General features: G+C 36.9%; 2 protein-coding genes across 2 annotated transcripts; both read right to left on the minus strand.

Moving 5' to 3' along the window:
* Positions 1-1,611: 1,611 nt before the first annotated feature.
* Positions 1,612-6,325, minus strand: LOC126371772 (centromere protein S-like). Its single transcript, XM_050017131.1, has 4 exons — positions 6,147-6,325; positions 5,661-5,818; positions 5,504-5,570; positions 1,612-1,909 (listed from the first exon to the last, which is right to left on the minus strand). The coding sequence occupies exons 1-4, from the start codon at positions 6,177-6,179 to the stop codon at positions 1,664-1,666; spliced, it is 504 nt and encodes a 167-aa protein (XP_049873088.1). The 5' UTR covers positions 6,180-6,325; the 3' UTR covers positions 1,612-1,663.
* Positions 6,326-6,959: 634 nt separating this feature from the next.
* LOC126371750 (GTP-binding protein 128up) lies at positions 6,960-15,835 on the minus strand. The gene is made up of 7 exons (XM_050017105.1): positions 15,637-15,835; positions 15,348-15,468; positions 14,585-14,760; positions 12,330-12,569; positions 11,563-11,731; positions 9,968-10,220; positions 6,960-8,348 (listed from the first exon to the last, which is right to left on the minus strand). The coding sequence occupies exons 1-7, from the start codon at positions 15,676-15,678 to the stop codon at positions 8,246-8,248; spliced, it is 1,104 nt and encodes a 367-aa protein (XP_049873062.1). The 5' UTR covers positions 15,679-15,835; the 3' UTR covers positions 6,960-8,245.
* Positions 15,836-16,485: the final 650 nt, after the last annotated feature.

Consider the following 16,485-nt stretch of genomic DNA (forward strand, 5'->3'; position numbering starts at 1 on the left):
TTGTAGGTACGCTACAATCGTGTTACGCGCGTTCGATTTTCCGAGAAAAAGTGGAGCTCCCAGAAAAAATATGTTAGGGCTGTATAAAACTATTAGGTATGGTATATAGCGGCGTGACACGTTAAATTAAGTTGACAAGTATATACCCAAGTAGGTAATTTAAAAGTGGAGATGATCTAATAAGGCCTAAAATAGGTTCCGACCTACAAAAAAAGCTGATTAAAATTGTGTAATTTAAAGATGAAGTATGACATAATTACTAGCAAAAGGCGGCCCACGGTACCTTATAATTTGAGGAAGAGAGGTCGCTGGAACATTCTATGTCAGATATGTACGTCATTTAGGGTAAGGATACACACTATTTACACTATAATAATAAGACTAGTGTAGATACTGTAGATCGGCACTAGTGTGCCGGTGTAGTACAACTAGCAAACCATGAATATATTTTTTTACCTACGCTCCTTCTTTGGCACATTATTTTATTTTGCGCGCGGTAGGCTGCGTACGACGACAGTTCATTTTTGACGTACCTATTGGGGCCTTGAGAACCTTACCAGTTGAAGGTTGCATTTTCTTTGCAATGTTCGCACACTGACTAAACCCAATCTCCGCGGTTCTTTGGTTTTGTCCACCAATAGAGTATCAACGATGGAGTGCCATCGTTCATAGTGAGAAAGGGTTTCTTTTTTGACACCGGAAAGGGAAGCACGAGTAGGAAACGGCTGTGTTAGATTACGTAAGTACCTACTTATAAATTGCATGTAGGTATCTATCTAACAGTTGCTGTTCCAACAAAAATAATTGAAGCATCAAGGCGACTCAATATAGGGTCCTGTCCGCGGTAATTGTGTTTGGTTATAACGAGTTTTTTGGTGTCGCCGCGGTCAGCCCGCAACGCTGCTCATTCTGTGCTTTTTTATCTGCAACGGTGCTATTTTACGCCAGTTAGATAAATAGATAGATAAAAATATACAATATAAAATATATATAAGTATTATCATTTGTCAACACAGAATAGAATAGGTCGATTTATCTTTGCGGTAGAACGGCTATGAGACGGGATAAACTTTGCGCCGCGCGTCGTCGAAATTTTACCATACAAATGTCAGTTCATGTAATGAATCAATGTAAGTTCCTCGTAAATTCTATAGTTTTTCACAGACGTTAAACTTGTGGCGATAACGGTTTTCATAGGAATCCTTACGCAACACCTCATCTAAAATGAACATTATGGATTTTATGATCCTTTAATGTGGTTGCCAAAGTCCTAAGTACTATACTCTTTCGGTCTAAGCTTTTTCTTATTTTAAAAACACAATTAAAGCGTCCTTCGACAATTTTTAATACTAATATAACTTAGATAAAACGCCTAATCTTCCTAGCCAATATTTTCTCACTGCAGCAAAAGGCCACATCAATGCAATTCATCTATCTATAAAGCAATATTGCAATGTGACATTTGCGCATATAAAAGAAAGTGTCAACAAATGTCCAATAGCAATATTGCTTTTTAGGTGATTGCTTTAATGCCTTTTAACCCCACTGTTCATCTATACTTTCATCTTCACTTTCCACAGATAAAATAAAAATCACAATATCTTGTCCATAAAAAAAAACTGTTTTTACTTACGACAATATTACAATCAGTCAATCGTTTTCTTCAATCAAATGTTAAATCAATAGTAGTATCCAAAATCATGTTATCAACAAAGTCATCTATTTTATTTTCTTGATGAACTTTCTTTTTGTGTTGTTCCACTTCTTTATTATCAGATATTCTTGTAGTTTCTTTATTTTTATCGGAATCATCTTTGTTCTTAGCCGGGGTTTCTTGAGGTTTCACTGCTGTTTTCCTTCGTTTTGGTGCTACTGGGTTGGTTGGTGCTGTCGTGTTTAGATGGGCCAGCTGTAAGAAAGGGTAACAGGAACTCATACATACATAAACTTAAGCCTATTTCCCACCGGGGTAAGCAGAGACTATGGATTTCCATTTGCTTCGATCCTGACATACTTCTCTTGCTTCCTCCACATTCATCAATCGTTTCATACACGCACGCCGGTTTAGAGTAGATCGTACTAACCTCTGTAGTCTCTGCTTACCCCGGTGGGAGATAGGCGTGAATTTATGTATGTCAACTTTATGAGTTTAAATTCATGTTTGCATCATATAACTGATATCACGTGGTTTTCACGATTTGTGCTCGGTTAAAAGCAATAGGCTGTTACATGTGGGTCTTAAACACAGCTGGCGAGGACTAAGCATATACACTATACTACACCTCTGCCTACCCCTTCGGGGACACAGACATGGTTTTGACATACACTACTTGGCCGGACAAAGGATTGCGTCCAGTAGTACATTAATATACAATGTTGTTGTACCCAAGCTCTATGCAGTGTACCATAATCAAAATTAATTGAAATTGTTTCACTTGAGACGTTGAGTCGTATGATCTTATGAGCTGTAAATCTAGCTAGGAGCTTGTGGATGCAAATGACGTCATAAATGGTAGATTAGGATCAAAACCTTGTCACGTATCACTGGTAGGTTACAACATGTCAATGATGGAGAAGTTATACCGTGTTTATATTGCTATCAATATAAACACGGTATAACTTCTACGGGTATAATATGATATTTCTATAAATATCATTATTATACCCGTCATTTTCTTATCCGCCGAAAAGGAATGGGAGGGATGATTGACAATTGTTAATTTTGGAACGAATGAGTTGAATGAATAACACGAGCGAATCAAAAATGTATCTCGCTGGTATGCAACCCGTTTGACGTGTACTGTTAATGTAAGGTTGATGTAAATTTTTTAAAGAGTAGTTTTACATTTCTGCCTAAAATTTACGTGTTTTATAAATTTTATGCCTGTCGATTACGCGTCCCTTTCTGTTTCAACGGATAAGAAAATGAGAGGTATAACTTAAAATAATATTAGATGGTGTGTACAGGAATTAGCACCAGTTTCATATGTTTTAGGCTTGAACGTAGTAAATAAGAATAAGTAGATATTTTAGACATTTTAAATTAACTATATTAAAAAATACATATATTATAATGGTCAACACACCACCTACAACAAATATGGACCTACGTAAGTATTGGTGCTAATTCCTGTAAATACCATCTAATTTTATTTTAAGTTATATCTGTCATTTTCTTATCCGCCGAAAAGGAAAGGGACGGGTAATCGACAAGCATAAAATTTATGGAACACACGTCAATTTTAAGCACAAATCTAAACCAACCGTCTAAAAATTTTACATCAGTCAATAACCCGACACAGGTAAGTAGACAGCACGTCAAACGGATTGCATACCAGCGACATACCTTTTTGATTCGCCCGGGTTATTCATTCATTTACTCATTCTTCCTAAAATTAAGAGCTGTGAATCATCCGTCCCTTTCCTTTTCGACGGTTATGAAAATGACGGATATAACTTAAAATAAAATTAAGCGGTGTCTGCAGGAATCGGGGCCATTATCTCGTCATAACCCTTTTGAGGTTGATTGAGAGAAATAACGGTGAATATCAGGGTGTAACGATGTCAACTGTCAACCACTGCCATAGCTCGTTTCCACCACTTTTACGTTCTGGCAGGCTGTCTTCCTGATAACCGTTCTAGAACCACTTTCAAACTTCCCGACCGTTCTAACTTTTGTTTTCGCTCATCAGATCTAACACCTATTAAGTTGACTCTACTCGGTCAGCCTCAGCTGAGCATTTTATTTATTTATTTTCATGGGATAATAAACAATTATACATGATATATTAACAATAGGTATAGGATATTTTCACATAAGTACATGTATAATCAACCACATTATCCACGTACTAGTTTACAATGTCGTCTAGTGAGTTGAAAAAGGTTATGTTATAAATTAAACAAAAAACAAATCAGCTCAGGGCTTGAATAATAGATTTTTTAAATTTAGAACTAGATAAATTGAATATGTCTATAAAATGAAATGAGTCATTGTATTGAGAGAGAATACGACGTAGAGGTACTCGCCTGCCGGCATTTTAAATTGAGATTTAGGTACGTCAACTATTTACTCACTGGAGTCAAGCATATCATATCTGCCAACATAATAATGCGAAAATGATGACGTCAAGTCATACTAGAGTAAACTTGAGTTAAGGTTGAGTCGCTGAAGAATACCGATTTTGAGCTGTGTTCGAGGAAGGCATTGAGGTCGCCAACGACCTCTTTGGTCCAGTGGTTGAGCGTTGGGGTCACGATCCGGAAGCCCCAGGTTTGGTTCCCGGTGGGGATATATCACAAAAATTCCTTTGTGGCCCCTAGTTTGGTTAGGACATTATAGTCTGATTACCTGTTTGTCCGAAAGTAAGATGATCCGTGCTTCGGAAGGCACGTTAAGCCGTTGGTCCCAGTTACTACTTACTAATGTATGTATGTAATCGTTATATGAGCCATGTCAGGGGCCTGTGGCGGCTCAATAATAACCCTGACACCAGGTTTGACGAGTTTGGTATTCCACCTCACAACTCACACAATAAGAAGAAGTTTGAGGTCGCCTCAACTGAGAACGGAGCGAGGGAGGTTGGAGTCAACATCTTATACGGATGTTAGTACAGTCATGAGCAATATCATGTACCCATTTTAGAACCCTGTCGCACTATCATATTTGTCATTTAATGAGACTTACGGTTGATTCTCACAAAAAAGTTAATTTGACATGGTTTCAAAGTGGTTTCATATTAGTACTCGTGACCGTACCCACGCTTTACGAAGGTTTTCTGTTAGAACAACGTGATAGGTGTTGTATCGCCGTACCTATAATGGTCGAGCCAATTGTGTTAGTGAAAATTGCGTTGGTGGAAGTCCGTTACCGCGATTCGAGGGCTCCTCTATTTCAAGGAGGCTGACACACAGACCCACATTATATATATTTTTTCAATTCAATACAGAAAAATTATTACATATTAATAGAGATGTTAAACTGCTACACGACATAAAATCTTGATGGTAACATACCATTATGCTTTTAAGTTCCCTATTTACATATTGTAATATCCATCAATGGGAAAACTATATTTTGCATAATGAAAGCTTCCATCGCGCGAGGTGTTTAAACATTCACAATCGAATTTAAATTAAAATTGCTGTTAAATATAGCTTTTTGATATTTGGCATTTGTGAATGCATTATTATTAAAATGTTTGGGGTGGGGTTTCATATGAAGTTACCAAGTAGGTCTGAGGTTAATCAAGTTTCCTACTTTTCTCACCGCTAAGCACTTGGGTATGGAGGCATTTATACAGAATACTTATGGGGAGGTAAGTAGGTATAGGTACGTCGGACATATTTTACTTGTTACTTATGTTCTCACTGAGATTGGAAGATGCCCAAAATGCTGCCGAGTCGTCAGCTGTAAGGTTGCCTCTCCACTGGGCTTTTAGACGTGACTTGTAGGATAGGAGGAATGAAGTCATTACACCTAGTTAATAAATATTTTACTTACCAAAGAAGGATTTCTTCGTGCCAATAATTTTACATCCTCCGCATTAATAGTTGTTCGTTTCGCATGTCTGAAATAAGGGCAAAAGATTAACTTACGACTAGTCTCATATTTTATAATAACAACTTCAATTTTAATACTGCTCCCGTTTGATACAAACTTTGCAAATGCTTCTATATCTGTAGCATACACTGATATCTTCTTATAAACAAGTTCTGCTATTATTTCCATCGCTGGTTTAGTGACTTCAAGTCCTAAGAAATGGCAAGTCTCTGAAGCAATCGCCCGAACATCACGATGCAAGGCCGCGCGAACTTTCTGAAATTAAATTTTCGAATTAGCGCTATCTAACAATATAAAACCGAAGCTAAGAGCCTTTATATGAACCAGTATTTATCAGCGCCACCTATTACGGATCACTGGTACTTTTAAACGCTTCTGAAAGCTCGTACTTAGTTGTTCCAGTCGTTATGAATGATTATAACAGATGGCGCTGTACGGAGAAAGTTTGTTTATAACAAGATTATATCAAAATAATTAACAAATAGGTAGGTACTGTTATTATAGAAACCATAAAAATATATACTTACATAATCAAATTGAAGCTTATTCTACTAATAATAGCCCTGTAAGTGTACGTACTAACCTGCGGGTTTGTTAACTTTTCAAAGTTTGTCATCCTGTACTTTTAAGTTTGATACAATTTAGTCTTTAACAATAATAATAATGTATATTTTTTACAAGAATCATTAATTGTACATTACGTTTCAACTTAAAACAAAAATAATACAATACAAGAAACCGACAACATAACCGCAATTTTGAGCTGTCAATGTCAAACAGGCAAACAGCTGTAATTTTTTTTTAATGAGTTTTACGCGTTTTACGGGCTGGCTATATTGCGTTTTTGGTCTCACAGTATACTGATTGAATCGAGTGATTCATATCAATCATTTGATGTTTCTTCGAGTAAACTTGAGATAATATATCCACTACTTATGCAAAAATAAACATTTTTTTTTTAATTAAGATGGGTTTGCTCTTGACTTCGTTCTTCCACAAGAAGAAGAGATCGACGTTGGAACGAGCTTACCCAGAAAATTGCCTATTTAAACATTCTACATTTGCAGGCGGATGAAGGTTTAATTTTACTTGATTATATCTGGAGAAACCCCATCAACACTTTTTCGAGATCCCTTCGTGCTATGTTTTCCATTTACACTTCAAAGGGTGTTTTAGCGACAAATTATCAACGTCTGAGTACCTAGTATAATTTGTGCACCATGCATGAGGGTAACTTTTGCACATTATATTATAAGCCATACGGAATGGCATAGCGATGTGTGCGCGTCATTCTAGGAGGCCTCAATATGCAGCCATCAAGTTAAATCGTTTATTCAGTAAGGTCCTGTTGGGTCCCAATTTCCGTCACAAAGAGGGCAATAAACACAAAACAAAATATTTTTAAAGTTTTTATTATAGTATTCTGTACAGTACGATGAAAATATTGGTAATATTTTCACCCCATGAATTATTTTTAACAATTAAAGCAAGACCAAACATACTACTAAACATTATTATATTTCACACAGTCCATGATCGAGCTGGCAACCAAAAAATATAATTTAAGTTTGTTCATGACTATGAAAAGTCTTGCTTCAAAATTAATAAAAAATTATAAACCTGTCGCATCACAAATGTAAAAATAAAATACATAAGTTCTTAATAAATAAGCTTGAGTAGTTGTTTTTATTGAAATTATTATGATTTTCACAAGAGAAGGGCAAACATACATGTTAGACTTAATTATTAAATGCAAATCACTGACAAATAAAACTGGATAAAAATGAAATGAAATATTTACCAAATTTCAATAAAGTATTATTCCAACAATAACAACAATCTTTCGAGCATCTGAATAATTTGAGAAAAATAATTGCCTATATATTTTTGAATAAACAATAGGTTTTTATTTTTTAGTTTTTGTATAATTGAAAGTTGTTTTTCAGATGCTCTTAACACTTTTCTCATAATAACAAGGATTATAATAAATTGTTGTCCCATAAACATGTGAGTGGGTGGGTCTACGAATACCGGTAGACAAGAAGTACCGTGAACGCGATATCGCAGAATGTTGTCTTTTTGCAAATATCTAGTTGTTCTATCGTGTGGATTGTGAGGTGAATTACCAACCTCATCAACCCTAGTGTCAGGGTTATTATTGAGCCGCCAAAGACTCACTTACACTTCTCACTTCTTCTCACTTACATCAGTAAATAGTAACCGGGACCAACGGCTTGACGTGCCTTCCGAAGCACGGATCATCTTACTTTCAGACAATCATGTGATCAGCCTGTAATGTCCTAACCAAGCTAGGAATCACAAATTGGTTTTTGTGATATGTCCCCACCGGTATTCGAACCTGGGTCTGGATTGTGAGCCCAAGGCTCAACCACTGGACCACAGAGGCTGTTATCCAGTTAGAACTTAAATACGTTAGTTTGTAGCCAACTTACGGTACTGAAATTGACTTCCGGTGTTTGAAGATCAACCCAATATTTTTTTTAATACCATTGAAGACGTTGTGCTGGTTTAGACGTGCCTACTATTTTATTTAATTTAGTATATCGTAAATATGTGTTGTATTGCAATGTGTATTATAAGCTTATTCATTATAATCCTTGTTTATATTCAGAGATGTTATATTTCGATGCAAAAATATAGTTTTCTGTTCGTCGTCGTACCCTAGACCTTTTTAACGATTTGCACGACGTCCTCGTCAGCCAAAACGTGTTCTATGCCCACTTTCTGTGGCTGATGTTTCACAGAAGATCCCCAAACTAGAGCACTGTAAAACAAAATTATTATGATTCAGTAATCCATGCTAATATTATAGATTGGAAAGATAGGTACACACAGTCCTGTTTGTCCGTCTTTCACGGCAAAATGGAGCGAAGAATTGACGTGATTTTTAAGTGGAGATAGTTGAAGGGATGGAGAGTGACACGGGCTACTTTTTGTCTCTTTCTAATTCCCCAATTCCCTATAAAATGGGAGGTAGGAGTTTGTATGGAGCATTCCTCAATTTTCAAGGTAGAAAGCTAAAAATTGGTATGCGAACTATTTGTGACTAACAAAAAAATCGTGCATATTTTTTGTGGAAATTTGCCCTCAACCCCTTCAAAGAGGGGATGCAATTTTGTGTTGTTTTTTTTTTATATGGGTTTTTTTGTACCTATTTAAGAGTATGTAATTATTTCTTTTCATTTTGGTGCAATACAGTATATTTGTATTTCTAGGGGACTTTTCGCAGTTTTCAAGGTACGAAGCTAAATATTGGTACATTACTTGACGTGACGTTGTAAGGCCTCGTATCTACTAGACAACAATTAATGCGGACCACGTAACGTCAAAAAACGCGTAAAGGTCTGTCCAACACGACTCGTCGAGTTTTACGATATGCCCAGGATGATAAATTTTTGCACATACACTCAACACACACACACACACACACACACACACACACACATACACATACACACTTACACACACACACAGATACACATACACACACACCTTTTCTTTTATTATTTCTTTTTTATTATTATTATTTACTGTTTTTCCACTGCGCATATGGATTAACATAACTCTGGTCTGTACATTACTCCAATGCTTTGCCAGACTCACTGACCCCTAAGATACAGGTTTTTACCTAGTTTAGGGGACAGCGAATCACATCCTTGTATTTTAAGTACAACCATTGTAATTTTCATTGTAACAATTATTTTTTGGAAATAAACATTATTATTATTATTATTATATAAACAATCTACCGGGGTAAGCAGAGACTATGGAATTCCATTTGCTTCGGTCTTGACACACTTCTTTTGCTTCCTCCACATTCATCAATCGTTTCATACACGCACGCCGGTTCAGAGTATATCTTACTGAACCTTATCTAAGGACATTTTTTGGTCAAAGTATATGCCCAGGATGATAAACAATCTACCGGGGTAAGCAGAGACTATGGAATTCCATTCGCTTCGATCTTGACACACTTCTTTTGCTTCCTCCACATTCATCAATCGTTTCATACACGCACGCCGGTTCAGAGTATATCTTACTGAACCTTATCTAAGGACATTTTTTGGTCAAAGTACGTCCTGCTTACCCCAGTGAGAAATAGGCTATATGTATGTGCGGTAGAGTTTGCCGCTCTAGGATTGGCTTGCACAGCCATGAAAGAAAGTGCATTTCTTCGAGGCAATGACGTCATAAATCGTCTGAAACAGACGTATAAGGCCAATGTATGTATGTATGTACTTCCAAACTAGGAGCGAAATGACATACATACATACGTAAGACCACGCTTATTTCCCTTTGGGGTAGACAGAGACGAATTCTACGTTTCTGACACACCCTTTCGCTTCTTCTACGTGATAAGTGAAACAAGTAAAAAATACTTACTATTTAAACTCTTTAACGATAGACCGATGCAGTTTGTTGCAGAAGTCTTCAAGACTAGTTCTGTCCGCATGCAAGACCACCGGGGAATTGTAATCAGGTAGCTGGCCCTTAGGCTTGGTGTATATCCTGATCAGTTTGAGGTATTCCCACATCTTCTCCAACAAGTCATCGAAGTTCCACTTGTGATGGGCCGAGATTGGAACGCAGTGGGGAATCTTGTAGATCACGTCCAATTCTTCTATGCTGATTTGATCTGGGAACAATGTAAGTTAGGTTTAGAACATCTACTTATAGTATTTATCACAAAATAGAGATAGAAATATGCAGTATAAAAAATGTGTAGTGAACACGTGTACTTAAGCATAGCTTTACGCTTAAATTTAAGTAGATGTGTGTAATACGGGCTTACGGGCTTAGCAGCTACGGTCGTACATTTAAATCTTATCTAGACCGGATATACAAACTACAAGTAAGACTACTGAAAATGATAATACCCTATAATATAAAAAATAAATTTAATAACGACTATGATCTTTTCTATTTCTGTAAAATACTACCGGTCCATGTTAAATTTAAACTCCAGATGCTAAAGGAACAATACTTTAGAACTGAAATACAGGATCCAATATCACACTTCAAAATAACTAGGCAGGTAACAAATCATATATTAAATAAGCCCAAATTTAACAATTTTTACGGTAAACGAGTGTCTAATTACATCGTACCTGACTTAATAAATCAGATACCAATTGAAATTAGGCATAAAATCACACCAAAAAACCTCAACAATATATTAAAAAGGTACATGTTTGAAAACCTACAAAGTATGTGACTTGATGTGTGAATTTGGAGCACCCTGTTTACTATCTTGTTTACTTGTTTGCTGCTTGCCAGTTTCTCGGAATCGCCCGCTCATACGTAGGTATGATGCGCCTCACTTGTGGCGAATTACCTATCCTACCGGTTCTTTCGTCCATGTATGCGTTTGGCGTTTGACATGTGTACTTTATTTGTTGAATAGTGTTATTAATTAATGGTATACTTCTGAAGTACAAACTGTAACAATACCGGAATATTGCATTGAGACAAACCTGCAAGGTTTAGCAATGCGATTCAATTGTATCCTTATGTAAAATGTTTTCAACAATAAATAAATAAAAAAAAAAAAAAATAAAGAGTTCATTTATTTATTTAATGAAACAGAACAGTTTAACAGAAAGCTTGGGGAGGTGACTGTACTTAGTTCATCTTGCGATTAGTTGCGATGGATGTACCTCTAACACAGACCTCTAATTACTACACAAGAGGATAGTTTCCTAGGTCAAAGATGAAATTCTGATTACTAAATAAAGACAGATCTGAAACTGAAGAAAAACATTTTCTTTTCTATTTAACTTACTTATGAATTTTAATTACGAAACACGTAATAATAAGTCCGACATTTTATCACGATTTTTATGACGTCACAGTGTGCTTTTTCATACAAACTCCATAGTAACTTCGCGTTTTGACGTTTACTAAAAAGTAACTGATTTGACTAGTCGGAAATTGGCCTATTAGGATATAGTCGTGAGCTTATGTTATGTGGAACTAACCAATCTTATTGAGCAGGTAGATGCACGGTACGTATATCCTGTTGCCCTCGATGACGTCGATGAGGTCGTCGCTGGTCGCGTCGTACCGCAGCGTGATGTCCGCGTTGTGGATCTTGTACTCCGACAGGATCGTCTTCACTGCCTCCAAGTCTAACTCGGATTGCGGACACTGTTAAGGGAAGAGAAATTATCAGAGAACGTTGATCAATATGTCTGTCCAAGTAGATAGCTTTCACTGCGTCTATTGTTCGAAATCATTCAGGCCGCGGGCAGCAGGGTTGCCGTGCAAAACCATTTCATTTCATTGCCTACCGTTAGAGTAATGGGCAGAGGTGACTTTATTAGAGAAGCTTTGCAAAGTTTTAACTCAAGGATAGTAATATAAAGATACTATTTTACTGTGTTGTATTTTATTAGATATTAGCTATATACATAATATTAGCTCCTCTGCTGAACTGGGAGTAAAGAAAAAACATAGAATGTGTTCTGCTGCCTCTCCTCTCGTGCATATCGTAAAAGCCGACAAAGGGAAAGCGTTCTACCAAAAATGATGAATCTATATGGGCGATGGGCTGATCCCCTATCGCCATACGGTTCATCATTATCCATCTTAGAGCTATGTATCAAAAGTGGCTGCAAATAGTCTTCTGATTATTTGTGGCTCTGCTCACCCCTTCGGGAAACATGGGCGTGAGTTTATGTATGTAATTTATTAGACTAGACTCAATAGATATAGGTAGTATTAGTAAGTAAAAATCTCAACTCACTGTAGTATTTAAATTGATGCCACCCTTGTCTTTTTTCCTGAAGTGTATGTTAGGTGGTTGTTTGTTTAACCGCAACCCGAAGCCTTCCAGCTCGTGTTCCAGAAGTTTCTTGTGTTGTAACGGTTTCAGCACGTCCAATACGATGAATATCAGACTGCAGGTTCGAGCGACTGCTATCACTTGACGACCTCGACCCTTGCCGTCTTTAGCTCCTTCAATAATACCAGGCAAGTCAAGTAACTGGAAAGGAAAGCCTTGTTTAAAATACAATATGGTACTTATTTCCTTAAATTTTGGTTTTACTTTTTATTATTGTGCCCAAACATGCAATGTAGTCGACTTTACGATGCAGTTAATATATATTTTTTTTATTCTTATTTTTAACGACGCTTTGAACACCCTGGGTGATTATGCCAGCCACATAGGTGCTTTCGTGTACCTATCCCTTACGCAAAGGATTGGTCAACCAGATAGTATAAACTAAAAGCCTTCCTTGATAGTGGCTCTGCCAACCAGCAATTGACTTCTCCATTAATAATAATAATTCTTTATTAAAAGTCAATAGGACTCACACACATTACATAATACATAAATTGAATTAAAATGAACATACAATATAAATTAAAATAAAATAAAATACCTATTTCCTATTTGCGTCCCGGTGCAAAGACCACCAGTGTTTAAAAATAGGACTGGCGACCCCTTCGCACACTTTCTGCAAAATGATGTTGTTTGAAGCCCTAAGCCTCGTCCAAAATCCCGCCACACGTTTACGTACGACAGCAAAAAAGTCCGGCACACGCGCATCGGCGAACATGCTCGACGCGCTGCACCAACGTGGCAAACGCATGAGGATACGAAACGCATCATTGTACTGTACCCTCATGTTGCTATAGGTCTTTTTTAAGTAGTTGGTCCATAGTTGACAGGTATAGAAACACTGACAGTACGCTTGGAAAAGCGTTAACTTGACAGCGCCACTACACCTGCCAAATCTGCGCGCGAGCATGTTGCACCGGATCGACAGTGCCCTCCTCTCACGCTCGATATCTAAGTCGTCCTTTCTATTATCGGTCAGAATATGACCAAGGTATTTAAATTGCTTCACAACCTTAACCGCTGAACCATTTAACAATACTTCAGGCACCCTCGCCGGACCTCTCCCAGCTGAAAACACCATCATCTCCGTTTTAGCCACGTTGTACTTCAGCCCGTGAGAGATTGCATATCCCTCACAGATCGCCAGCAGCTTTCTCAGTGCGCTGATAGAGGGGCTGAGAAGCACCATATCATCCGCATAACTTAAATTGTTGACACATAGGCCATTGCCAAGAGAAATCACACCATGAGAGCGAAAAACCTTTCTTCTCACGTTTAAATTTCGGGCACATTCCAACAATATATGGTAAAGGTCATGGATCTTATGACAGACATGGCACAGAGGTGAAGGTTTAATACCCATTAAGTGATAAAACTTATTTGTTGGGACTTTATGATGCAGTTAATATGACTTGGTTTTTAGTAGCATGTAGGACAGGGGTAGGTGGACTCCTTAGTGGGCTACCTTCACTAACATTTCAATTTAAGTCCCTTTTAAAAAATGAAACACTACTTCCTGCGGATCTATTTCCAGACACTAGTGTTTCGAAATTAAGATAACTTTGGGCATCGCTATGCTTATCAAATAAATACTCAAAATTATGAATTCAACATGTATATTATGTGAGATCATAGACAGTAACAAATTACCCTCTAATTAGTGACAGAATGTTAATAAATGTGAAGGATGAGTTACGAAAAGAAAGGCAGCCAGTTGGAAAAAGACAGTTTTGATTGAGAATAAGTTTTTCTAAGTTTTATTCTAACCAAAACAATGTTTGTATACTCAAATAGTATGGGGAACTGTCAAAATTTAAGAACACTCAACAGTAGCAACACCTGTCAGGAGAAACATTTTATTTTCATTACAATCGGTTGCCTTTGGTCTTGGTTCCATACAAGACCATTCTCTCTGCCCTCCACTGGGAAAATTCCTGTTCGGCGCGTACTTGCCGCGGGGGTGGGCGCCTCTTACTTTCTTAAACCAAATAATATTCGGTCATCATTAACTCCCTGACATTATCCCATTTTCACAGGGTTTGCTTACCTAACCTGAAGATTTGACAGGTCCAGTTTTTTACAGAAATGACTGCCTGACCAAATAATATTTGGTCTTCAATTAAATCATTATTCGGCACATCTCTAGTCATACTAACCTGAATTTTAGCCCCCTTATATTTGATACAACCCGGCACAGTTGTGAGGGTTGTGAACTCATATGCGGCCACTTCAGAGTACACCCCAGCCAGGTTCGAGAGCAGGGTCGACTTGCCCACTGATGGGAAACCCACAAACCCAATGCGGGCATCACCAGTTTTGGCAACGTCGAAACCTGAAGAGTGAAATTTAAAATAAAATTAGAATAGAATAGACTAGAAACAGTTTATTTAAAAAGAAAATATTACAAATAAACTAAACAAAAAAGTTTTTTTAAAAAAAATATATATATTATTTTATGTTGGCTATAAAATGGCACTAATGTTATGGACTGTATTCTTGTAATAGAAGCTCAGTACACAACTATATTCCTAAATGGGTTAGTCAGAGGTATATACATCTATTGGAACAAGTACTGAGTACTCACAATTTACCAAGCTTTCTGTTAGACTAATGTGATAGGTGGTATCACCGTCTATAATGGTAAGTCTAAAACTATTCTTCTAGCTATAGCAAAATGTGCCTAAATTTCTATTAAATGTTCAGATTTTCATTTAAAATTCATAATAAGTTATCACCGCTGATAACATTAATTTAAGGAATCATTCAAGACTTATTTCTCACAGAACTTTATTATTTATAATGTATTTGTACAGCTGGGAAACATCTCGGTATTAATCCTTCAGCAGTAATGTGGAGAACATTTTATAAGCAGTGAATGCTTAAGATAAATATATTTATTAGCCATTGCTAATGTCTTACCTTCGCCAGTAGCGCCGCCGCCACCTTTAGGAGTGATAAGTTCTCGTCTCAATTTAGCTAACCGAGCTTTTAATATACCTAAATGAAGCGCTGTAGCTTTATTTTTTTGCGTTCGGGCCATCTGTAATATATCATTAAAATACTTGAATTTATGTGACAAACAACGACGGCTATTGTGTTTTTATGTTATACCCTAATGCAAATGTGAGAAAGAAAACACTTTTGTAAGGATTTTAATAGCATTTCTGTGTGAAATATACAATTTTACGTTATAACCTATACTACAAACCTCGGCCTCTATAGCGGCGATTTTTTCCAAAATAGTACTCATTTTCGCAGTTTTTCTTTTCTCAGGTAGTTTCTCACAACAATTTTATTATATAAGCAGCTTAAGAGGTCCGTTAAATCTAGAGTTTCTTGTAAAAATAGCACGCAAGCGTGTCAATAGTCGTGGTCAATTTTCCAGAAAATTGACTATTTGACAGTGACATTATGTTTCGTTTCTGTGATTTCAATGACTAAGCAATGATCAACATCTGCCAGACAGCCAAATAAGTGTTGCCATTTAAAAAGAAAGTACACTGCCATTTGTTGACAGTTCTACACTTTTTTTGTCAACGTACAATTTAGTACCATTCTTACGCAAGAGATGGCAATGCTTAAAAGTAGTACGAAACTTTGTCGATAGATGACACTACACTATAATAAAACTTTTACTACCACTCACTAGATGGCGCGGGGCCCAAACAAACGTAGCAAGCCACGTGGAAAAGGCTTTCCCGCAGGTTTGCGCAAGGAAAGGCACACGAAAGCGTTTGTGGGGTTGTTTTACAGACTGGAGTTATGCCTTAGTGCCACCTTGAGCGTCGGTGCAAGCGGTAGGATTTCGCGTTCCTGTCCCGTACTAAGTTTTCGAGTGTAGAAACTCAAATCGAGAATTGGTTTTCGATTAAAGTTGTGATGTTTTGCGTGTGTGCTTGACAAATACTCGAAGTCGTTTTGTAAAAAGTTGTACAGAATATTGTATATAGGTAAATGTATGTGTGATAATGTAAAAGTTTAGAACTTATAAAATTGTGGTGTTAAATTTCTTACTTGATAAAAAGACCGTAAAGTTTTAGGACGCAAATAAATTAAT

Source organism: Pectinophora gossypiella, chromosome 13 (assembly GCF_024362695.1).
Source record: "Pectinophora gossypiella chromosome 13, ilPecGoss1.1, whole genome shotgun sequence".
Lineage (NCBI taxonomy): Eukaryota > Metazoa > Arthropoda > Insecta > Lepidoptera > Gelechiidae > Pectinophora > Pectinophora gossypiella.

What these genes read in the sequence shown, in the direction of transcription:
- LOC126371750 (XM_050017105.1), bottom strand. Translation starts at nt 15,678, where the DNA reads ATGAGTACTATTTTGGAAAAAATCGCCGCTATAGAGGCCGAG. An exon ending in CGGCGGCGCTACTGGCGAAG is followed by an intron (nt 14,761 to 15,347) that starts GTAAGACATTAG and finishes TTCACTCTTCAG; the next exon opens with GTTTCGACGTTGCCAAAACT. An exon ending in GCATCAATTTAAATACTACA is followed by an intron (nt 11,732 to 12,329) that starts GTGAGTTGAGAT and finishes TTCCCTTAACAG; the next exon opens with TGTCCGCAATCCGAGTTAGA.
- LOC126371772 (XM_050017131.1), bottom strand. Translation starts at nt 6,179, where the DNA reads ATGACAAACTTTGAAAAGTTAACAAACCCGCAG. An exon ending in GATATAGAAGCATTTGCAAA is followed by an intron (nt 5,571 to 5,660) that starts GTTTGTATCAAA and finishes CCCTTATTTCAG; the next exon opens with ACATGCGAAACGAACAACTA. An exon ending in CACGAAGAAATCCTTCTTTG is followed by an intron (nt 1,910 to 5,503) that starts GTAAGTAAAATA and finishes CCTTTCTTACAG; the next exon opens with CTGGCCCATCTAAACACGAC.